This window comes from Monomorium pharaonis, chromosome 6 (assembly GCF_013373865.1).
Source record: "Monomorium pharaonis isolate MP-MQ-018 chromosome 6, ASM1337386v2, whole genome shotgun sequence".
Classification (NCBI taxonomy): Eukaryota; Metazoa; Arthropoda; class Insecta; order Hymenoptera; family Formicidae; genus Monomorium; species Monomorium pharaonis.
Genome location: NC_050472.1, coordinates 20,770,552 through 20,796,168, shown reverse-complemented (window position 1 = coordinate 20,796,168; position 25,617 = coordinate 20,770,552). Strand labels below are relative to the sequence as shown.

The 25,617-nt window shown below is 43.7% G+C and overlaps 1 protein-coding gene across 1 annotated transcript in view; it reads left to right on the top strand.

The window, feature by feature from the left end:
- Positions 1 to 23,468, top strand: part of LOC105837149 (ubiquitin carboxyl-terminal hydrolase 48) — a 53,673-nt gene extending 30,205 nt beyond the window's left edge. The window contains 3 exon segments of the mRNA XM_012681671.3: positions 3,159 to 3,284; positions 18,252 to 18,336; positions 22,888 to 23,468. Of these exon segments, the coding sequence (XP_012537125.1) occupies positions 3,159 to 3,284; positions 18,252 to 18,336; positions 22,888 to 22,910 (234 nt within the window). The 3' untranslated portion in view covers positions 22,911 to 23,468.
- The last annotated feature ends 2,149 nt before the right edge of the window (positions 23,469 to 25,617 follow it).

The following is a 25,617-nucleotide window of genomic DNA, read 5'->3' as shown; positions in this document are numbered from 1 at the left end:
CAGGCGCGTCTCGCTCTCTCCGTCCCTCGCGCGCGATAATTCCTCTCTATCTATTAACCGAGCTCTCCTTTTTCGAGCTCGAATTTTTGTTCGTGCCTCTTTCACCCCGTGCAGAACACACGTCCCCTTTTAATACCCGCGAGAGAGGCTCTCGGGCGTCAATACTCTTCCTCTTTACTGTCTCTTTTTTTTTTTTTCGTATCTTCATGTCTTCCATGACTTGATTTCGTCTCCCGCTTGACGAAAATCAACAATCGGAATAAGCGTCGTCCGATCGCTCCAAAATTGCGCCTCAGCTACTTATTGAGGTACCCCTGCTCAATATGACTTACCTAAGCTTTGGGGATTTTTCTATTTTTTTTGTGCTGAATTCAAAATTGAAAAATAATGGTTAGATTTAAAATAGGAAACATTTCTGAAATAAAAAAGAAATATATAGGAAATGTTTTTAATTATTTACATAAGCACAGTAAAGATTTTTAAAAAGGGTTGCACTTGGATTATGTTGATTACAAATGTATCCAATACGGCCCAGTTATATATTTTCTTCTTTTTTATAAATATTTTTGAAAAAATGCGAAATACAAAAATCAATATGTTTAATTAAGTATTTATTAACATACTCATGGAAAAATTACATATGCAACTATTTACTAAATATCTAACTGTGTTTATTTAATACGAGGCGTTATCTTAACTTTTATCTGTCAAAAAGCTCCTCCAATTAACTGGAGAAAGTAAAAGAATGCTAATCAAAAGTTAAACAGTAAATAAAGAAACAGAATCTTAAAATTGTATGATAATAGGGATTATATTGTATTTCCAATAGTTTCTGGCCACAATGATTTCATCATACGAAGGGTTTTCTTTCTTTAATATAGTGTTAAAAGATATAAATAAAGAGCTACAATACTACACAGAAAAAAAAGTAATATAGCCAATAACATATATATGTAATTGCGGGCTACATAAAATATTCAATACAATAATATTTATTGTTAATGCAAGTACAATGTTGATACTGCAATAAGATATATTATTGTATTGAGTATATCTGTAGTTGGCAGCCTGCAACTACATATCTTATTGGATATATTGCATTTTTTTTCAATGTATGAATTACGGATATTTATAATTATCGGATATTATAATTACATGATAGTTATACAGAGCAAAAACCTCTGAAATTTTAGATTCAATACAGCACGGTTTGAATAAAGTATAATTACAGGCTGTAGAAAACAGATATTGACCAGTTAACTGGCACAAATATATCGTATCGATTTCCTGAACGATACATTAGCGTTATGATTGTGTAACGATTTGGAAATGGGGAGTAAGCGAAATTAAGACATGGCCATATTGGATACAGACACCTTATTGTACTACCGTTACTATACTCGTAAAAATTAAGTCTTTTCAGTAAAGTTAGGAGAGGGCGAAAAAAACAATACACTTTGAAAGCGCGCAAAAGATATTTTTGCCTCGACGTTGGAAAATCCCCGCGGCGTCACGATTCAAGGGTGTCACTGTTCGCGGATTGGTTCGCGCGTTTGGCAAAAATGCGGGCGAGTCACGCCGCGTTGCCTCCCTTTTTTTTTTGCCGTCGTGCAAAAAGGCCGCCGATAAAAATGTTTGTGAGTTTCATGGTCGAATGCAGTTATGTCGCGGGGAGCTAGCCGGCGGAGGTATAGCGGAGGCAAATCGGGGACAATATAGCGCCGCGCTGATCTTCGCCGGCGCGCGGGCAAGCTTTTACGTAATCGCCGTTGTAACGCCTATGAAGAGAGTGGCCGGCCTGTAAATATTACTTTCCAGCACATTCCGTGTCACCAGTTACCATTTTTTTTCTCGCCGCTCGGGTATCGCGGTACCCTTTCTTACTCTCGTTGCGCCGCGGCGCAATGGACGCAATGGCATCGGAACGAAAAAACGCGCTCGTCCACGCGGATAGCTCGTTCACGGGGAAATTACGGCTGGCAAAAACGGCCGAACGGCCGTGCCGGATTTTTCACGGATAGATTGGAAAGCAAATCGTAGAGAGAGAAAGAGAGAGAGAGAGGGGGGAGAGGGGAGCGTTCAGTCCCAGGAAGCTCGCGTTATCAATTGTAGATGTCGAGAGTTCCGGCTGCCGACGAGCGACGAGCAGCGCGACGGACGCGGCTGTCAGGATCCGTAAATATCAAAAGTTCCTCAACCCCAGGGGCAATTTGGCCTCCTGCCGCCGCTTCGCAACCTTGTTAAACCCACCTCTATTTATCGCGCTCGTTGGGCGTCTTCCTTTAACGAGGAAGCCTCGAGGTTCTTTGACCCTGACCAGCTTCTTCTTCTTCTCCTTCTTGTTCGCCACGTTTACCGCGTCGTTCTCTCCACCGTGGAGTTGCATCGAGTCCGCCGGACATTTACGACACGTGAGGATTGTTCTGACGTAACGCGTCCTCCGAAACGTGACGATCGATCTACCGACAATTCAGTCCGCTATGACCTATGGCCTCTCTGCGTTTACGCTAAGTATGCGCAATCGTGCGTGTGCCCGTAATCGTCTCCTTTTCGTTTTATACACGAGAGGTGCTCGCGCTCCTTAGTTTAGCTTTCCGGCGCCCTCGCCTCTCTCGTTCCTCCTCCTTGGCTGGGCTCTTGGCTCGGTTCAGTTCGACTCGACGATCGTAAAACGGAAAGACCGACCGGCTGTGCACGTTCTCGCGCTCGACGCCGACGAGGACAAGGAGCCAGCAGCGGCGAGCTGTGCTCCCTCCACGCAACATTACGCGGGCTCTACAAATTAAGCAATTACCGGAGCTCACGCTCGTCCCGCGCATTCTTCCACTTCTAGAATCTCAAATAGCCCGCCCCTTCGTTTTTCCGCACGGTCGCAAACGCTTCGCTTTACGAGTCGTTTCGCGTTCGCGTATTGAAATACATTTCGGATGTCTTCGCTCGGGCGTAGCTAACTCTGACGAGAGGCAAAAACGTACGTCAGTTTTCCTAACGGAGGCAATCACGTCTATCTCTTTTCGAAAAGATTAATTGTTGCGATCGGTCGATGCACGTAAGGGGGAACCGACAACGTTTTTTTTTGTTCTTTTAATGTTAAATTATAAATTATAACTATGACTGCATCGATAGACGTAAGATGAGGAAATTCTGTTGTCTTTCAGACGATGCAGATTTGCGGTGCTGGACCGTACGACCAACACATAATGCTAGGAGAGCACGAACTGATCGACGATAATCTGAGCTTGGCGGCACTTGGAATATTTCCCGGGGCTCTACTCACGTTAAAAGTAAGTTTCAAGTCATGCTTCACTTTTCCATTTATTTTTTTTTTTATATTGTAAATTAAACGAAGATTAAATCGAAAGAAATGAGAGTTAGCGATGCGTGACGAGACGATTGTCGCTGAAATAAAAACAGAAAGAAAAGTGCGAATTTTCGAAAATCTTGCGAAAAGTTTCTTTATAATTGCAAGAAATTCAGGGACGCACGGCGCGCGAGTGTCCTTCCCGTGATCAATCGAGCGTGCACTTGCGAAGTTTGCGTTATTATAAATCTGCTTTCACACGCAACGGCATGCACCGATGCGTGTTAGGCCCCTTTGTCATACAGAGATACTTGGGCTTCCTTATCGTTTAATGTTTTACGATTCATCGTCGCGCGGCGTCTCGATGGTCCGCAGCGACGACGACGTCGTCTCGAATTGTCGTTACAACGATACGTTTGTTCCGCCTGACTAGCGGACAGTGACAAACAGTTGCAATTTAGATTTAAGATCTAGCCACTGTTTCCCTTAAGTTCGAGACAATGGATAAGTAACCGGGGCCGGCAATGGGGCCTCCCAGATAACGACGCCAAGACCTGCGTTTTCGCGCCGGGATTAACCGAAAATGCCTTATTTGAGATTAGAAGTGTTAACTGTACCATCCCAGTTCCCCCCGGGGGGAGTGAAGTCGTTAGAAATTGCGGCTTACCTTCCTCCCCCCACCCTCACCCCGCTTACACTCCGGCGAATCGATCTGCTAATTCCATCCAAAGCGGGAGATAAATTTTAAATAAAAAATTTTACTTTTAGAGTTTGCGAAACATTTGCTAGTTGTCGACTTGCAACTTAATCGCCAGTGAGAACCGACTCGACTTACACGTGAGAAACGTGCGACAATGATATCCGCGTCTATACGTTTATTATCCGTGCCACGTTGTTTTCGCGCTCCTCGTGCGGAACGCTGTCCAACCCTCGCGGGGTTTTTTGCCGAGTGCGGCGAGTCGCAAGTGAAAAATTCCCGGCGCTCTCTCGTTCGGTGGAATAATTCCAGGATTCCAACACATTCCTCGGTTCACAGTCGACTGGCTTTATGAAAGCCAACCTGCGAGCTAAGCCAGCGAGCGCTGAACATCAACGACAGAGTCTCAAAACCGTTAACCCAAGTTGCTACTATCCTACGTTCGGAAAGAACAAAGAGGGCAGAGAGAGAGAGAGAGAGAGAGAGAGAGAGAGAGAGAGAGAGAGAGAGAGAGAGAGAGAGAGAGAGAGAAGGAGATGTGCGGCCTCCTAGCTGGACTGGTTCACCGGTTGCGGTTGCACTAGCTGCGAATTCTAATTGCTATCTTGCATCGGAGAATCCAGTTTAGTCAACCTGTCGACGTTTCCATCGATTGAAACGCTCCGATGGGTTTTGCGGTTTCCAGAAAAATCTCTTCCCGCATCCCATCGCGCTGATTATCGTCGACGTGACAAAGTTTGACGACAAATGGCTTATCATTGCTCCTTCCCCCTCTTTTTTTTTTCGCCCGAGCCATACAAATCCAATCGAGTCGGCCGTGATAAAAATGTTTGACTTCCGCTCTACGTGTTTTGTTCCTCTCACATGGATCTTTCGCGGTTGGTGCAATTGCCTCGGAATTCTACACGTACGAAACGGCAAGGAGCTGTCGATTCTCTCGTGGTTCGGAATATAACGACGGTGATAAATCCCGAGGCACGTCTAGCTGCTTTTAACTATCGTTAACCATAACGTGACTGAAAAGTACATAACGGGCGGGTAATTATTTGCGGTTATACGAATAACCGTGGGGCTCCGACTCCCGATGTGCAAGAAGCTCCCTCTTCGAGAACGAGATTGTTTCGCGAAATCTTCCGTCGTAAAATCCGCTCGTTCGCCGGACGACGAACTTAATGCGACTCAAAAGCATAATGTATAATCGCATAAACCGAAGTTAGGTTGTTCCAATCGGCCATTCCCGTACTTAAACCATATCGCTTAGGAGAAAGAGAGAGAGAGAGAGAAAGAAAGAGAGAAATTGCCTCTCCTTGGGTAATCGCTACACCTTGTTTGTTCTGAAATCCCCGCAGTTGCTTAATTTCGGCATACACGTACGTGTAAAAAGAAACTGTTCTCTAAATTCCAGGAAATTTTAATTTCTCACTTGGCCTGGAATTTTCTAGAGGGGTCGCAAAATTACGACAGATTCGAAGCGGCGATTCAACTCTCCTGCGCTCTTCTCGGAGGCTCGCCTCGCGATGTATCAGACGGTATATATCGGAATTGTCGGGATACCCTATTCGCGGCGGATAGACCGGATTAAAGCGTTTCAGGCAAGGTTAGTCCTTGATTTTGCTACCGGTCCAGCATCGTGGCACGCACAATGATCAGGATGACTTGCGGCGTAGATCGGTGATCGAGTGTGTCTCGCGAGATATCAGCTACCGCTCCGTCATCGTCCGTGCAATAATTCAAGGTCGTCGATGTACAAAGTTAATATATCTCGCCACGTATCTACATTATATCACACAACCTCCTTTTTTTTTTTCCGGCCGATCCGGTCGACCGAAGGAGATCAACGACATTACGTCGCGCGAGGTCGATCGTCTTTCTCTTTTCTTTCATGTCACTTTCGCTCTCCCCCTACCGTTTCCCCTCCCTCCTCCGCCACCTCCCGGAGGTTTGTTTGTGCGCTTTTATGAGCACGTTACACGTCATGATTAATCGATCTTTCTTCGTCGCAAATGGATCTCTCTTCCAAGTAGTCATTGTATTCGGTTTTGGTTGCGCCGGTTGAGCGCGTCGCAGCTTTCCAAGCTCAGCTGTAAATTGCGACTCGCCGAGCGAACCGTCGTCGTTCGAAATTCTTGACGCAGCTTGACGAGGCAGATTGCAATTTTTGTTCGATCCGCAATTCGCGCGTACCCTTCGGTACAAAAAGCGTGCCGTCGTCGCGAGGGAGCCGCGCGCTAGAGATAAAGATATTAAGCAACGGCATCTGCCGAGCTTGTAATTAACGCGCGACGAGATATTAATGAAGACGCGTATTAGGTACATTCGCGTACTGTGCGCTTTGCTGAAACGAAACGCGTTGCAATCGGGGACAAGGACGAGGTAGTAAAAGGCGATGAGAGAGAATAGCAACAAAGTTGTGCACAATGTCGGACGGCTAGGCTGTGTTTTTGATCCACCCTTAATTTTTCCCGATTTTTTTGCAATTCCTCGTCAGACTGCTCTTCATGGCTGATCGACCGGGGTCTTTAGAGTCGGTCGGTCGAGTCTCCAACGGGCGGCACCCGCGTTTGATGTCGTGTGACGAATGTCCGCGTTGGACGCGCTCGCCTTCCTCCTCCTCCTCCTCCTCCTCCTCCTCCTCCTCCTCTTCCTCCTTCTTCTCCCCCGTTTCTATGCTCCTCTTTCTTTCGTATTCGCGCTCTCTCTCTCTCTCTTTCTGCCTTCCGCCCGTCCATTCTGCGCGATCCTTCCGTCGCGGTTCATCCCGCTTTCTGGTATACAAGAGAGAATCCCGTATGACGGACTCGGCCGAGTCTCTCCCTTCAGCGCAGGAGCGCCAACAGAAAATTGGAAACATCCGATAGGGCCCCGCTACCGGCCACGATAAAAAGGTACGTGCCGCCGCCGCCGCCGCCGCCGCGTCACAGAACCGGCCCCGCAAAAATATGCCGATCCGTCGTGGGTCCACGCGGAACAGTTACGCGGCCGGGCTCTATGCGCTTCGCAGACCCGCATCCGATTTTCGCAATCTCTTTTATCTCCGACGTCGTCTCGCTTTAACTCACACACCTCGCCCGACTGCCCTCGTTCAACTTTGGAAATTAATTATTTCCTCGATTAAATTCCCGCCTCTTAAATCCTCATTACACGGGAGTTAAATATTAAAATGCAATTTGTGCCGGTAACGAGAGCAAAGATGAAAGATCGTCTGTGATCGCGCCCGATCTAAGCCCGAACGCAGCAGCGAGTGTATACTTGCTAGAGAGAGTAGGTAATAATTAACGGTGATCGGCGCAAAGGTTTTCGACTAAGTTTAAAACGAAATGGCGAATGTAACGTTACGCTATTAACGTCCCTCGTGTAACTTCATCGATTTCACCCGCCTCTTTCCCCTCGATCCCTCCTTTGCGTTTGTCCTCCCGCTGGAAAATGGACACGTGTTTATCCTTACCTTTTTTTCGCCCCCCCCTCCTTTCCGCTCCTTTCCGTCTGCTATATTCTACCGACAAACGAGGATCCCGTTTACGGGAGGTTGAGGCAAGATCGCGTCCCCGAGCTCTCTCCGATGAACGACAGTAAATGTGCCCTCTCGTGCAGGTAATGGCGACAATTATCCGCGTCGGTGAACTCGGCATTAAAATCGAATCATAACAACCAGGCCTGACTGGCCGAAAAGTTACCTTTCTGATTCAGCGTGCTCTTCGCTCTTCAAGATCCATAAATCCTTATTGAGCCTTCCTGTATAAACCGCAAAGTATCCCACGTAATACTAGTCATTTGGGCTTTCTATGATTATCCTCTCGTCTCCGTTACATTTTTGAGGAAATAAGTACTTTCAAATATATCAAGAAATAAATTTAAAAAAAGCCGGACGATTAATAAGAAAGCATGCCTGACATTGACGAGTACCAGAGTTTTCGCCGCGATTTTAAGAAATCTATGTAAAATTAATGTTAATGTGTGTTTCTCTCTTTCGCTCTCCCTCTCCCTCTCTTTCTCTCTATGAAGAACGCTAAAGTACGTAAAACAAGATCGAGGTGAGAACAAGCGTCATTAAAAAATTTTAATAGCGTGCTAATGACATTTGACCTTTCCGTGTATCACGCTATATAATAACAAAGTGGCGAATCTAATGGGCTTTTAATTATTCGCCTTGAAAATTCGTAAAAATTCGTTTAATTTTTGTCCTCTTTGTCGGAAGGTTGCGTCATTGCATTTATCGACTTGTTGTAAAAGTATACATTTTTAACAAATTTACACAACACTCGCGCGACGTTGAGGAAAAAAACAAACAAACGTACTCTGCGCTTGCGATCAGATCGAAATGGTCGTCCGCGGCCGGTTATAACGACATCGGCAAGGACATCGAGATATTACAACGTTACATTAGCGGCGATTATCGTCGGCACCTTTTTTTTACTCTCGCCGAAAGACTGGTAGCTAGAGGTCAGTAGCCGGAGCACCCGTAATTATCGCCCCCTAATTATCGATGCCTCCGCAGAGATAAGATCGAAGAAAGGGCTGCGGAGAGTGTGAAAGAGTCCTTCGAAAGGACTCGACTCTTGGCTACGCTGCCCCCCCTCCCCTCACCCCCTTTTCGCATTGGCCAATGGGGTGACCGCGGCGTCTCGTCCCGCGGTGGACCCTCTTAGAAATAAATCAATTAAGCCGATGCAGGCTCAAAAGGCATCGTCATCGTCATCGATTTCGCTCCTGCACGCTTGTGTGCGTTGAAAATAATCGAGGTGGACTGCGGAAATTCCAACGTACACTCGTCGGTGAGAGAATTTAATTGGCGAACGATTGGTCGTCACGTCGCGTTTGTAACATTAGCTACGATAATTATAGTGAATCGCGTCTCTCATTTGCGTCGGTACTATTATATTTTACGCCGCTCCGCGCTTCGATACCTGTGCGATTATTACCTGATACCTCGTGACGTTACCTAATAAAAAAAAAAGAAAGAAAGAAAGAAAGAAAAACGCTCTGTAATCGCTCGTGAACTCAGCACCTAATTTACAATCGTTTACATATCGCGCGTACAAGCCGGGATACCTGATAACGTTCTGTTTTCTTGCGCCGATCACCGATCCCGCTAACGGGGAGCGCGCGGACCGTTCGACGACAGGTGATGCATGCCGTGATACGCCAGTAAGAAAGTGTGGCTTAATAAACGTCGAAGAATGAAACGGCGCAAGAAGTTGAGGTATATTGGCTTCTTCATTATCGGCCTTCTCCACCGGCTAGATACTGCGCGTTTAAGCGACTTCAATACGTATAAAAGCGGTTTTATGTTACACGTTACGTACATTTATTACCGACACCGTACGATCTTTCTGAATATAGGGGGGGGGGAGGGGAGGGCAAGGCGAAAATGATATCGGAATTTTCGCGACCGCGCCGCGCGTCGGTTTCGCTTTTTGCCGTACCGTCGTCATCCGGCCGCCCGTGAACGTGGAGCGTGTCATAAAACACGTGATGACACACGGGACGAAATGACGGAAGGCGGCCCGCGTCATTCGTGGATCCGTCGAGCGGTAATCAATTCATGCTTCCGCCTCGGCGAGAAGCGACGAGATGCTGTATGATTTGCTCGTACGGACGACGCGTCTCTCCCGTGGAACTCCTCCATGAATTTTTCGGGCTGCCCAATTCCCAGCTGCGTCCTATATGAGATTCGCCCCCGGGCATACGAGATTTTTTCTTTCTCTCTCTCTTTTGCGCACGCCCCCTCCCAGCCCTTTTTTTTCCCTCTGTCCGTTTCGGTCACTCGCGATTCTCGCCTCCTAGGCTAGCCTAAGTTAATATTAATGGGGATATTTATGGCGCTGGGTCAACGGCGGTCGCGAACCGAGCCACCGCCGGTGCGGTTAGAGAGTCCGCTGATAAAAGGAAATCTGAAAATGCCGTGATTTATGAGCCTGATTCCATCCCCTTCCCCCGGTCCGCGAAGTCTTCTCCCCGACGTAAGTCTTCTTGTATCGTATCGGGCTGCCTTAAACGCTGAATAAGTTATGATTGCAGCGGGAGGACGGACGCTGCATTCTTATTTTGCATCGCGTTGCGGTAACACAGTCGTACTACGTGTCTCGAATCGAAAATTGTTCGCCGGAGCTGGAGAATATCCCGCGTTCTCGAGGATATTTTTTTTCACGCTCGATATAACTGAAACACAATAGCGATAAACGCAATTATCATGTATCGATTGGATTAGACAACTCGGTAAAAGCTCGAGTAAAAGCGGAGCGGTCGATTTAAAACCCAAGGCCCCGATTTCCGCGTAGAGAGCGTGTGTCGTGTATCCTGTCCACTTCAACCTTTCGCCCTCGCAGCGGTAACAACTAAGCTTCTGTTTGTTGATACTGACGGCTCGCCACGGCCGGCCAACCCACCGTCGCGTCGGCGGGTTTAGCTTTCGGCTTCTCGGTGGCCTCTGCTTCTCTTCGTCAGCCGCGCTTTTGTCTCTCTCTCTCCCTCTCTCTCTTCCTCTCTCTTTCTCTTCCTGCCCGTCTCTCGTCTCGTCTCATCTCATCTCGTCTCGTCTCGTCTCGTCTCGTTTCGTCCCATCCCGTTCCGTTTCGTCTCGGCAGATGACGTGAGGAAGAGCTACTCTTTTCGCAGAGGGACATGTGGTGGCTCCTGAATGAGGGCCTCCTGCCGCCAGAAAGAGAGCGCACTTTATTACGTCGGTCTCGAAAGCGTTTCGTTCTCGACGTCCTATGAATTCCGTGTACTCCTCGGCGGATTCAGTTAAACGAATTTTCGACCGTTTCCCGATTCGCTTTTCGAAATCGGCGATCTTTTCGAAAGAGAAATTTTTCGGAAATATCTCTCGACGATTAACAATTGTCCGTCAACTTTCGTATTTAATTTTGCTGTCGCTTCATTATTAAAAATCTCTTAGAAAAATTAATGCTCGCCCAGAGCTGTTGTCACTCACGAGGCAGATCGTAATGCCGGGAGGCAGAGAAGGGAGACCTGATTACACGATGGGCCTCCTTGGACGCTTTCTTTCATCCCGCGTTCGGAATGCGTGGAGGGATATTTATGGAAACGCGTACACGTGTTCCCACATACGCCGCTCCGGTTCTATCTTTGGCCGCGGCGCGGCTAACCCTGAATTTCGTCGTTTCCCTCTTTATGGCGCACGCACTTGCGAGCCGTGCGGTATGCCAGCCTCTACAGGTTGCTCTTTCGAACAAGTGGTCTTGGGTGCGTGCCGATAATACCGGACACGTGGATCTCGTTAATCTCTCAGCCGCGGAATACTTCGAAACCCAAAGGCGGTACGCGCCGGGAGGAGGATCTCCGCGGCACGGATATGACTTTTCGACGATATTTTAAAAGTTCATCATAAATTGTTGACACACGTCGTCCTCCCCTCCCTCCTATACTGACATAGAGCTACTTTATTATTTAAGTCAATTAAGAAGTAATTCTCTTGGATGATTATAATATATTTTAATAGCAATTGCGAAAGCACAAGTATACATATCTATGTATTTGTTTAGTGAAAAAAAATTGTTTGAATTGAAGAAAACTTAAACGTAGATATTTATTAGGGAACGTATTAGATGTTTATTGGAAAAAATTGTTGTTTGAAATCAATTTCTGAATTGAATTCTTCTAGAACACAGTTGCAGGTGATGTATTCTACGATAGGCTAAGAAATGTCGGAAAGGGGGAGCGTAACTTTAAATTAAATCTACAGCAGCGAGTGTAATCGAATTAGTAGACAAATTGTACGCGAGAGCGTTTCGTAGATGACGAGTGGCTGGTCAATGCAGGACCGACCGGACAATTCATTCTATCAGCGTGCGTGTCGCCTCTCGGAGTCGCGGGAGTCGCTGCCTCGAAAGAAGGAAGATTTGTTCCCTAATGTAGTCACTGAGCCTCGGGGACGACTCGGTGGGGTTTGCAAGTAGGCGTCTAGAAAGTGAGTAATGCTCACGACAAACGCAGCCCCCATGAGATCTCGGCGCCGCAAGGGAGGATGAGAGGCTGACGTAAGCGGGACAGAGAGAAAGAAAGAGAGAGAGAGAGAAGGAAGGCGACACGGGCTCCGTAGGGGTTGGCCCGAGAGAAGATCCCTGCAGATAGGGTGCTAAGCGACACGCTAAGACCACCCTGGACTATCCGAGCGTTTCCTCGAGGGGTGAATCCGCTGCTCTACTCTGCCTCGCCGCCTTCATCCGTCTTTCTCTTTCTCTCCCACTCCGTCTTTCTCTTACTTGTGGCCGCGGGACTAAATCGCGCTCGCGATCTCTAACGCTCTGCAATTTGCCAGTTCTCCTCCCCTTCTACGTTACTTCGAGCGGAGGATACCGTATCACAGGAATAGCGAGTCTGCCGTTGCTAAGATCGATGTGCAATCGAGAAATAATAAGTATCACAATATTTAGTCTTAAATTTTTATAGATCTAATTCTTTTCTACTTTTGTTCGGTTTATTTATTTAGTTCTATCTATTACACACATGCATACGTTTTAATGCATTTATTAAACAATCGATTGTTATTTAACTTTATTGAAGAACCGATCCAATATATTAAGTTTTAATTTTCGTTAAATATTTCTAAATTTAATCACAAAAACTGTCAACATACATAATTTCGCGATCCGAAATCATAATCGAGATAATGTCAACAATCTTATAATATTATTGTAAATGTTATAGGACTTTTTATTTTTTTACGTGCGCATGTTTGACATATTTTATTCGGCAGAAGTCCTCGCGCGATCGGCGCGTTGTTCAATTTCGACGAGTTTGAAAGCGCAACGACGAACACGACGGCAAAGAGGACGGTGCCCGGCGATGATGAAGGCGGCCTTTGTTCCCGGCGGAAGCATGGTCTGTTCTTTACGGACGATGTGGCCTAAAGTCCTGCATCCGCGACGGTTCATTCGGCAGCACATCTCCTCCCGTGTTCTCCAGTTTAGGCAGAGTAATCCGGTATTACGTATCGAACTACAAATTCGTCACATCGAATTCTTATCTTCGTCATCATCAATAAATACTCGCTTTTTTGTTAGCCTGTTTTATCGCAAAGGGAATTTAGCGCAGTGTAGCTGGGAGTAAAACGATTTAACACGTAACAAATAAAGATCGAAATTTATATGTTGTCAAAGTAAGAAACTTGAATTATTATTATAATTTGTAATATAATTTTTTTGAAAAATGACGGTTTGAAATATGTCTTTACAATCACGTATTTGTGCATATCTGCAAAAATCATTTGAATATTCTGGATTTCGGAAGCTTACAAAATCGGTTATTTATCAATCTTTTTAACCGATAAATTTTTATACGTGCAGTTAATTATTAAGTGTTAAGATCTGTGTGTCATTAAATAAATAGAATTTATAAAATTTGTTTACGTTACACGAACTTAATATGAAAGTCTTCGCGTTTCGAGATCACGTAGCAACACTCAGTGCTCTGTCAGGTCTAGTCAGGATTCAGGTCAAACGTCATCGTGTTGCAGGGAAGGGGTTGGAAAAAATCTAGAAACGGGCGAGTGTTGGCCTAGCCCGTTATCCAATCGAGCGGAAAACTCATCAGTCACTTCTCACACAACACCTCCGCAATGTCAGTGACCGTCTAAAAAGCATCCCCCCCCCTCCCGCCTAATCTCCACTTCCTTTTCTATCGTCCACAGTCCTCCTTTCTCTATGTCTTTTTTCCCCTTTTATTCTTCATCACGTTTATATCGGCGTCACGTTCGCGCTATCATGCTGCGATGATAGATATCCGCGGAATTACATTCGCGTTGTTTTACGAAGATTGTCGATATCTTCTGCAACAGTAATAAAAAAAAGGCCAGTAAAAAATAATTGAAAAATGATAAAAGAAATTAATTTTTTATATATTATATTTAACTTCCATTTAAAATACAGCAATTTAAATTGTATAAGGATGAGCTTGTCCTGGAACGTGTAACTCCTAAAACACTTTTTGCGGTTGTGCTGAACGTTTTGTTTGTATTTTATGATCGTCGAGACCGAACCGCTGCATCTTTTCCGTAGCCGGTAAACGTAGAAAGGGACGGTATTAAGACACTCGCCACGTAACGGCCCCGGTCTACCGAAAAGCGTGGCCCTCGAAAATAATTTGAATAATTACCGGCAAGTTTTTCATCGAGGATGCTAAACAGCTGTAATCTGCCGTCTTTCTCGGTTCTTAGCGGAACGAAAGACAATGCGAAGTGCTCTTAATTTACTTAAAAGACCTTCAGAAAACTGTTTTTTTTTTTATGCCACGTTGATAGCGTTTACCTCGGGTTCCCTTCGTTCTCGTAATTGTACTAAATACAAAATAATTTTTGATTTCACATTGCAGAGTCAAATTTCCATGCTTTTGAATACTAATTTCATAAACATGAAACAAAAACAAGAACGAATTTTCTTCTATGATTCGGATATGTAGTTATAGTTACATATTGTCATAATTAGTACAAGCAAAAATGTATTCATACTTCGGTGCAGACATAATTAGGACAATATTTTTGCCGATGTCTCTTGTCATGTTAGGATAATTCTTAGCGGGACGTGTTTCAAGGTTCAAATATTAACAGACGCGTTGCCTGGAATCCCTTGAAGCACGTACGGTTTCTATTAAAGACAAGGTATCCCCCCTCCCCCTCTTTTCGCAAAACACGCGAGTGCCAGTGGGGATGACTCGAGGCGAGTCCCCGGTAATAATTCCTCCGCCGAATTAGCGCCATAAGTTTGGCGCCGCGACAGCCACGGAGACAATATTAATCTACTTTGAATTTATGCACTCCGCGGTTTTCCACCGACCTAGCTTGTATTAAGTCTTCCCGCAGCTTTTTCTCCAGGTTTTTTTTTTTTAATCGAACCCTCATACGACATAACAGTTTCTTCGAGAAAACGAATGAACCGTTAGTTGAAAGATCCTTTTGATTTTCCTCTTGTTTGCTAAGTGTATATTGGAATTTATATACTGGATTTTGTAAATAAATGTCTCCAATCTTTTTGCATTATATATGTTTTAACCGAGATCCTAACTAGAGCTTTTATATTTTTTTCTTATCTTGATTGTAAAAGTTTAGAAACATGTAAAATGTTTCTTAAGCGTTTGCTCGCGAAAAATTATGATATAAAAATAATTGTTTTTTTTTTCTTTCTTTTAATTGAAGGAAGCTAGATGAAGAGAATTACTGTTATGTCGGTTTATTAACTTTGTGGCTCGTACTATTAAGACGTGGTTGAGCAAGCGGAGGAGAAGGGGGAGGAGGTAAGATTCACCCTCACCGTGCAGACAGATAAATAACTCGGGACAGCCTGGGAATAACTTAAGACTTCTATTCTAATGATATCTGAATAAATCCAAAAGATACTCGTAGCGAGAATATCCTTGATATCGCATGTGTGTCTTTATAATATTTACGCGTGTGTTTAAATATCTACACTCCTGCACAAATTTATTATATATATAATTTAAAAAATAAAAAAAGGCGATTTTTTTTTCAAAACGAATAACAAAAAACAATAACTAATGAATATTCTTTTAGTGAAGAAGACGTGTCTGTTATTTGACTGAATTATTTAGCGTGATTACAAGATATTCTTACGCTTGTTTTATGTCGCCGTCAACATTATCCGTGCATATACTGACAATTTCTGCGTTTATGGCATTCTGCGGATCTTTTCTTTTCGATCGGGAACGTCCCGGCAAAAAGCCGCTGCGCATTCGCTCTCTAAAACGACGCTAGGAGCACGTGAAGCATACGATAGCCCGGTATCTCGATCTTCGCGAGACGGGGGAAAAAGCGCGCATTGCAGCCGTACCTTAAAACCGTGCATTAACCTGGAAATAAACGGGGTGCCGTTCGACGTAGCACATACATTATGCGCCCAACTGCGCCGCGTTCCAGCACTTAGCCGCATCCTCGCGAGACCGTCAAGCTCGCGTCCGGGGCATTTCTCTCGGTGAGTCCCGGCCGGGGGGGGGGGGAGGGAGGGGGAGAAAAAAAAAGTTTTATGTTAAAGCCGAAGACCGCGGGTCCGGGCTGGCTGCCGGGGATTAAGACATTCTCGGGCTAATAATTTTCATGCCCGGCCATGAAATGTTTTGTCCGCGTCCGCCCGGCCTCTCCGCCGCGCGATTCGCGCCCGTCAAGGGGCTACGGGCGCGCGATCCGCGTCGCGGCGGGCCGCGAAAATCGACGCCGGTCTTGGGCGACGATCGGACAATCCCCCGGCGCCGTTCGCCGTGCGATCGCGACGGTTTCCCGTGCGATCCGCGGGATCTCCCGCGGACAATAGGTGTCAGTCGGGGAGAACGTAGTGCCCGGAGGTGCACGGTTCGAGCCCCGAGTCTACAATTATGAGCCATACCACGTCGGGGCGAGCCTCGTAACGAACTCACTATACTGCCGGGCATTTCAAAACCTTGCCTTATACCCGTGTAGAGAGAAACGCTCTTTACCTGCTTTCTCCCCTTCCTTCGTCCTCGTCTTTACGCGCTCCCCGTGGCCAAGCGAGGGGGACGAGGCAGGGAACGCGCCGGGGAATAGGAGGCCGATGAAAGAAAGGAACTTCGGGGAATCCGTACCGCAGAGAGAGACTATGCACTCCCGTTGCCAGCGGCCTCGATTCGAGGCGTCGACGATGACGTTCGAGTAGAGACGCGGCCTTCGTGACGAGTTCCGCGCGAAACCCCCGTGACTACGAAAATTATTGGCGTGCAACTTTCCAATGCCGCGGACAATCGCGGAAGTCAAATTTTCGGATGGGCTTTAGGGAATAACGTACGCACTGAAGATGGCTGAAGCCCATAGCCGAAACGTTTGGAGACTGGAGATGTTTAAAGGAAATCAATTGAAGATAAAATAATAAACACAGCGCGGCGCTGAAAAATAATAAACTACCGCGCCGAATTCCTATTGGCCTCACTTCACCAATTATCTTGGGCTTCGGGAAATCTTAAAAATCCTTTACTAGTATACTGTAATATTTCCTACAATATAAATAATTTGGTATTTCAATAATATATAGTTATTACTGTATAATAAATTCATGTATGCTCTTAGTGTTTGCATCTATTTGGACTTGATGCACTTTCTACTTCACTTTTAACTATTTTTTTAAACACAGATAGCGGGGAATATAGAAAAAAAAAATCCATTTTATTGGATACGTGCTGCGTACTTCACACCACGAGCGTACCTACCGCTAATCGGCCTTGCTTTATTTTCGTAACAACCGCGTTGTATATTCACGTTGCCTTTGACTATCCGCTCCGGCCGCCGCGGATGATCTCTCGTCGTGGCGAATCTCTGGGATTATATACTTGAAAATAAATCACTTTGCACAGAGGATGCTGGCGGCCGGCAGGAAACATCGACCAGATGTGAATCGCTGTACTGACGTCGCGCGGCCGGGTACACGTGTGTCCAAGCCATCGGAGAGAGAGATGACACCCGCTATATTTAGTTCTATGGGAAAAAGGGGTTTCGGAGGGGCGTAATCACACCTACGCGCGCGCGTTGCTCACTCGAATTCCCATGCCGACTTTTTTTTTTTTTAATCGTTGGAAACGATTAGAAATTCTTGCAATCGTGCACATTGTTGTCGCTTTCTTTTTTTTTAGCAGTCCCGAGTTTTTACCGTCAATATTGGATCTCGTCAAAGTAAGATATCAAATTAAGAGATATTAAATTAAAACTAATTAATTCGAGCTATGTATTTATGAAAATATTTGTCAATTTACTTTCGAACGCGCTGGAAGATTACACGTAAGATTACTGTTTATTTCACTTCCGTGTCTTTTTATATGCGTCTCGTTATATGTACAATGTTAACATTATTTTATGTTATAACGCCATAATATGGACCGTATGTATTAGTTTACACGTTTACACGAAATGTAGTCTTGTAATTACATAGAGGGGCGCGTAGATTGGTGGATCACATATGTGCTACGAGAAGACGCGTGGGAAGACGCTGTTATAGCCGTTGGCAGCTGTTCACACGTGTATCCAATGCTCAAATTTAATGCGGATCATCTCCTTCTCTCTCCTCCAGAGCCAAAGTTCCAAATAATGCGATAAAGCAATTTTTTGTTACGTTACCACCATCTTGATTTAAAAAGTTGAATTATTGTTTATTATTTATTACTTGCTTAAGAATCGCTTCAACGTTTTTCAAGCCGATTGACAGGAAATAACTTGAAAATAAAAGCTTTCTTACGTTTCTTATGTCGTTATTAACGTGTCGCAAATGTCTATGATTTCAGATTGATGCACCGATAGAGAATGAGACTGACGTTGAGTCCGATGTCTACAATTTCGAGTCTTCATCGCCAGAGAAGGGCTTCAAGGGTGAGTGAGAATGAATTTGAGAAACTTTACCTTTCTCCTTCTCTTTCTTTTGATAGCGTTTTTGGGACTTGGGGAATGCAGTGCATGTACATTACGTGTGCGCACACGTGTCTAAAATATGAAGCGTAAAATGCGCAACCACGAGTCCTCGTTGCTCGCGCTTGAAACTCGTATACGATTCAATATGAACGCGGGAAAGTTACGTTAACGATATGCAGGCAGGTATCATTTGTAATAATAATGTTAACAATTTGGCGAGAGAGAGAGCGGAGATTTCTCTTCGCGTAGCCGAGGAGATCGAAGGCGACGGGGAGATCTCCGGCGGGAGGCTGAAATTAAGGCATTCGTCGTAGATACACATACACACACCGTACATACGAACGAAGCCAATCCACTTAAGGCGCCGCATCCCTCCGTCGTTCCTCCTTCCCCTCTCCCTCCCCCCCGCCTTTTATTCGCGCCGGGGGGTGGTCGGCAAGGTTTTGTTCTCGAACAAAAATCTGACAAATATGCCGCGATTTGCCGAAGAATGGAGGCGAAGTGCACCACCCTCGCCTCGTTCCCCTCTTCCCCCCTCACGGTCGTAGTAACTTCCACCAGAGTCGAAGAATCCTAACCTCCACCCTTCACCCTTTCCCTTTCTTATTCTCCCGTTCTCTCTTAGATTTCCGTCTTCTCTTCTCGATCCCTCGGTCCTCCTCTCGAGAGACGGAGGCGAAGGAGGAGGGCAAAACGGGCGACTCTTAAATTACTTAGACCGAACAAAATGTAACAAATGACTGCGAATCGAGCCACTTATGCGATATTGGCCCATCACCACCATCCACGTATATTGATACGTCGCATTAGGGCTAGCCGACACCCTTCGCCATGCCGACTGACTATCTCTCCGTTTCCTGCGTTCCGCTTCCGAGAGAAGAGAGCTTTCGTTAGGGGCTTCGATCGCCCTGCAAACCAGCGACCATCCGTGACCCGACTTGTCTTCTCCTGTAAAAAGAAACTTTATTCTCGCTAATTCTCTTTGGCTCGCCCCGACGAGAGCCTCATGATTTCCCGATCGTGCCCGAAGACAAGACGAACGATGCAAGTCGATCCTTAAAAAATAATGGAGGTGTAAAGCAGCCCGCACGTCCGGAGAGTTTCTCACGAGAGATCTGCGGTTTCGGGCCCTCGACCGAATATCGGCTTCTCTTTTCCTGCCGGCGCGCGCTTCTCGCCGAGTCCTTTCGTTATTAATGGTTTTCGCGAACTGGGTTCATTAAGGAGCTCACGAAACTCCACGGCGCATTCATGAAGGAGCGCCACCCCTCCCAGTTCTCACGGGATGAGGGGTGGATGTCGGGTACGTGCAAAGTGTCGAACGGGATGCTCGTGTAAATTAGCAGCATATATTATCTTCACGCCCTTTTCAACAGTTTTGTTTTTTTAAATATGCTCACCACAGTTTTTTTTTTTTTTTTTTAAGCTACTATAATAACGTTACGACACAGGGTTTATATTTCTGCTTTGAAAAATGTATTGTTATTTCTTGCATTGTTTTCTTTCAAGGTTCAAAAAACGATTGTATGAACATGTTATATATGAAATATTACGACTATCACTGACCGTTATTTTATAGCATTTGTTTTCTTAAAATATTTCTCGCCTTTTACGTCACGCGTAACGCGTTACGATAACATTAGAATTATTATAATACTTGGCAAAATTTAATAATAAATTGTGGCAAAGCGTCCTGACTAAAACAATAAAGCCTTCCGCCGTGGCGAGCGGAAGCTGTTACGCCACGCGATAAAGAAGACACGCAGAATCGCCGGCATGTAAACGGATATTGAGGGAAAAACGGCGCGATAGTTTGATGAATGATGCCATGATGAAGACATTAACGGATCCGTTGCTCGCGCTAGCGAGGACGGAAGAAAAGGACTATACACCTGTCACCAATACGCTCAATTACGCGCACTTGACCCCGAGGCACGGATTATATGCGCCGAATTATGTTATGTATGAAAAGAAGAGGGCATCGTCCTCCCCTCCGACTCTCTCATCATCTCCCCGCTACCTCCGGCACAGGCTGGAATTATGCTAGAACACAATGTAATGCAATAATAAGTATAAGTTAGCCAGAAAGTGGGATTCCACGAGAACGAAACCGGTGAACAAGCAAGAGAGAGAGAGAGAGAGAGAGAAAGTGACAAAGAGAGAGTATCTCATCGTTCCATTTGAAAAGAGAGGGCAATAATATTTTTACCGATTCAAGTCGGATCCGTTTGCAATCGCACTACATTGTATTCTCCGAAGATCCGCGCCCGTGATGTCGAACTGCGCGAACTTTCGCACGCGTCTCGCTGCCTCGAGCCTCCGTTTTATTAATATACATATGCGAATGTGTCGCGATAGCTGACAAAGACCTCAGAATCGTCCGTGGAAATCCATCTAGCCCGTGGACCCGTCACAGACGTAAACGCGTCGACCGCTCGCACGTAGAGCGACTTGGAGGCCGCTCTTTTTTGCTATTAGCTAAGTATACCGCCTCTGGCTTATGTTAAGCCTCGGTAATTATTTGTCACAGTCAGCTACGACGAGAGACAGACAGAAGAAGACGTGACGAGGCAAGAGGGCGAAGGGGAGACTTTCTCTCTCTCGGCTCTTCAGCGCGATAGGAAAAGAGATCTCATTGATCGCAGTACAATTAATTCTCTCTTTCTACCATCTTCGCGTTTTTTTTTCTCTTCTTCGTTTTCACAAATATTTCTTTTTACGTATCGAGGAAAAGGCATCTCGGTAATTAATTGGGCGAAGTATCCCTTAATTGCCCGAAGTATTTTATGAACAAATTCACTATTTGTTGAAAATTCGTTAAAAAAATAATAGATATATTAAAATAGATTTGTTCCTTTTTTAAAATTTCAATTATATACATCTTAAAAATGTGTGGACGCATTGAAAATGTATCCGTTAATAATTATATAATTTATAACGCGAAACAAGCTGTTTATTTTTCGAATATGTGCAATGTGATTTGTTGTGATTTTCAATTTAATTTTGTTAATTACTTAAGTGTGTTTCACTATAGCACTTGTGACATCGATTTCATGCAGCTTTAATCTTTTCTCCTCGTTACATTCTCGTTTTCCTCCTGCTCGCATCCTCAAGATTTGCCTCCTCCGCCCCGTCATTTTCGGCGCCGTTCTCATTCTTAATGTGATTTTAAGCAGCCCCCACAAGCAACACCATCGACTAGAGAATTTCCTCGGCAAATTATTTCTTTCACTTCCGTCCATTCTTCCATCGTCGCGTAATTTATTTCTACGGAAAAATGTGAATGAGCAATTGTGAAACCGGTATTGAAAGACGTGTCAATTTCATCTTTCAGAGATGATTTACGTCAATCTTAAATTTTACGACTTTTTTACGAGTATTATCCTTTTATTACGCTTGAAATATACTTAGTGTTTTTCAGCTTGTTTGACATTATTTTTACACATAAATCTCTGCTCTAAATTAACAATCGGAATATTTAATTTTTGCTGGTTCCACCACGAATCCGTGATCCGTACACGTCAACCGAAACGACCCTTGCGTTTCCGTATCACTCTAGGAAGTCATTTTGTGGATACAGATAAGAAAGGAGACGAACGAAAGGGTAGAATCCATTCTTCGCATAGCGTGCGGAAAAATGTTTCACGAGAGTCAGTCATGCGTAAGGCGTTTCGTCCCACACATTTTGTCAGGGTGCAGTTCGATATATACAGACAAACACGTCCGCAAGTTATACGTACGATCGTATATGTACAAATCTTGATGGAATCCACCCTCGAAACAACGGAGCAAGCTTTGATCGACTCGCTTGGCTTATTTTCTATAAAGAAAATTCCCTTCGGACTAGAAGAAAGTTTGCGCGTTTGGGGAATAGAAATAAAGAAGGAGAAAAGGAAGAGAGATGGGCGAACAAAAAGCGACAAGCAATTTGGTCTCTTGTATGGAAAAAAATGTGACGTTTAATATAATGTGAAATTAATAGAGGTGAAAACTTTCTGGAGCACGAGGATGCCATTGCATGTCGGAGAGATATCGAGTGAATGTTTATTTTACGCATGTTATACTAATACTTAAATTAATGCTACTTATTTCTGTTTAATAAGAAAAACATATGTTTGAATTACACGATATGTCGGAGGTATAAAATGACTTTGTAATAGAATTACGAATGTGGAAATATTGTTTACTTGTTAACATTTTTTGATGTTAAGACGTCGAGACATCGTGCATGATTTTTTGTAATATTATTTGTTGCTAATAATGAAAAATTCTTAAAATGCTTACTAACACGATTATTATTAAATTAGTTATTAATTTTAGCATGTGAAGGATAGTATTTCAGCCTTGGCAAGATCGAGTAGCAAGCAATTCCCTTTAGTGTTTAAAACTCACGCATTAATACTAGGCGTTCGGATGCTCGATGACCGAAAACTGGCCTGTTTATTTGTTCGATGTCGTACACGTGTCAGTCATTATTTATCTCTTAAGATTTCTATGTGATTTTTGTTTCAGGAACCGAACTGGTGCCGAGCTGATCTGTATGAACATAATGTAGCCAATTTTCTCTAACGTTTAATAATAGTCGATTTAACACAAGATATTTTTATACACAATTATAATGTATATATATCTATCTTTACACAATATACATATTAAATATATAAATATATTTGATCCTTACATACATGCATCCGTTACGGACAAGTTATGAAAAAGAGTATAATTCTATGCTGTTGTGTCTTTACAACTTATACTACATCTATTTGTTAAGAAAGTAGTAACGATCGGGCATGTAAAACGTAAAAGAAGGGTACTGAGAGTAAGGTAGTGAGAGAAAGTTCATAAAAGCTTGTTGATTTAATTAATAGTATGAATTTTATAATTTATTAAATTTCTGTGAATTGAGGAAATAAAATAGAAACATGAATCTTTCTCTTTTAATAGATTCGATTAGTAGATTTGTTTGTTGATCGAAACTGTATCCCATATATCCATCTCGAATGTATATTAACGCGAAAAATTTTAATGAAAGTTTTATAGATCACATGTATTTAATTCCTTTGTATAAATATATGGCTTGATAATACAATGTTTACTGTTGCTATGTTTGAAATGATTCTATAATTCTATATCGTTTGCACATTATTTATATATTTATGTATTTCTTTTATTTAAACACGTTTCCAGCATGAAATGCATTTTACTAAATAGTGACAGGTTTTATCGTGTAAAGGCACAGGCGAGAAATCGATTCAATACAATTTGTTTATATTATTGTATTTAATTACAGCTTTGATTTAATCATATAAAGAAAAACAAAATATATCTTTATATATTCTATTTGCTCTTTTTTATTTACAGAGGAAATGTTCGAAGTGGATAATTTTTTTAGTGCTCAATCAAACACTGAAGCTGAAAGTATATAAATTTATAATGAATGAGAATTTTTAGATAAGATAACGAAGAATGTTATTATTAATAATATAGTAGACAACAATAGCAGCCTAGATTAAGCAGACTCTTTCAGAATTTTCAAGGAATTTTTCTAAAAGTCCGCGAATAGCGTGCGAGCAAGAAGAAGAGAAGACACGGGGTATGTATGTCTGTGTGTGTGTACGTTAGTTGCGCGTTAATTAGTTTGCAAGGAGTTTAAAGGCAAGCCTGGAAGGACTTCGTCAGGCTGCTAGGTGGTCCCGAAGCCTCGAGTCATCATTGCCTCATTTACTTCGTAAAACAATCTTGCCGGCAGTTCAATGGGCCTAACTATATCAAACTTGGCACCGCGTAATTAAACTTCGTTGTAAACCGGTCGAAAGGCAGCACGGTTTACGTTGGCTAGACGAATTTTGGTATCTGATATGGGATAATTAACGAATGGTCTACGAGTTCACATCGTGAATCTAATTTATCGTTTATTATTTTACACCTTATTTTATAAAAAGTTATAGCATATACGTGTATGCGGGACAGCAATTTCAGAATACAAATTTATATTGACATTGAAACACAGGCGACTATTATTAAATTTAGAAAATAATAACTAATGATAAAAAATAAAGAAGTTGAAATGATTCTCCGATAAAGGAGACAATTTCGCAAACGTGTTTATATTTTGCGATTAACGCGTGTCGGTAGAACTGAAAGGGAAGGAAACGGGAGTAACGAGGAAACATCTTTTCTGCAACGAGGCAAATTGATGCGAATGCAAGAAGGACGTGTACGCGTGAGATTGTCTTTTGAGAAATCGCCCCGGATTATTAGGGTATGCCAGATTTTCACCGTACGACCAACGTCGAGGGCTAAGCCTGCCGTTTTTACTGATTTTCTTTCTAATCCTTACAAATGTCAGGGTCATCAAGTTTTTTTCCCTAATTCGTATTGCAAACCGACCCGCATGCGAGCGTTAATCTTGACGGAGCGGTGGTTTTGTTTAGGGAATGCTTGTTAAACATCGTCGTATTATTAACAAGCGCGATGAAGGTGCGGCCGTCAAGTTGTTCGTTAATCCCGTTAAAGCGCGATGCGCTTCTAAATACATTCTTCGAATTACGTTGATTTTGAAATTATTTTTTCTCACTGTCGCGTGCCCTTCCGGTTCTTAATTGACTGGACTCTAAGAGAGAATCAGATTAGTCGTCGCTGTATAGAGCCGCCATTCACTCTCGACCGCGGCGTTGCTTCTTTCCGCGAAGCTGTAGCGATTTCGGAGTCTGCGCGAAATCCACACGATACACACGGAGTGTTACTAATCTCTCTCTCCCGAGGACAAAACTATCTCCGTGGCCGAGACAATGGGGAGAATCGCTGACGAGTCAAGCGCAAACCCTTGAAATGACAAATGACAGGATGTATCCTAAATACACCGCTGCCGGGGTGTCCTATTTTCTTCGCTCCTCTTCGACGTTCGTGTATTATTTCTCTCGCATCTAGTTAAGCGCGGTAGCTCAGAGTCGCAGCTCGGCACTCTATAAATATTCCTCGTTTCTCATAATGGAAATATATAATTAACAATTATTTCCGGTTCGATAGGTTTTATGATACAGAGATTCGCGATAATAAATTATTTCAGCCGATGTATCAGTAGGTTTTATTCCCTATGTATAGTTTTATAGAGAATATAATTTTATTCTTATTGTATTATCAAAGAAGTTGTACATATTGAAAAACAACTTAATTTATTACGCATGTATCTCGGCAGGTTCGTCGTTGTATCGTTACTGCGAGTCGGTATGATTACATAAA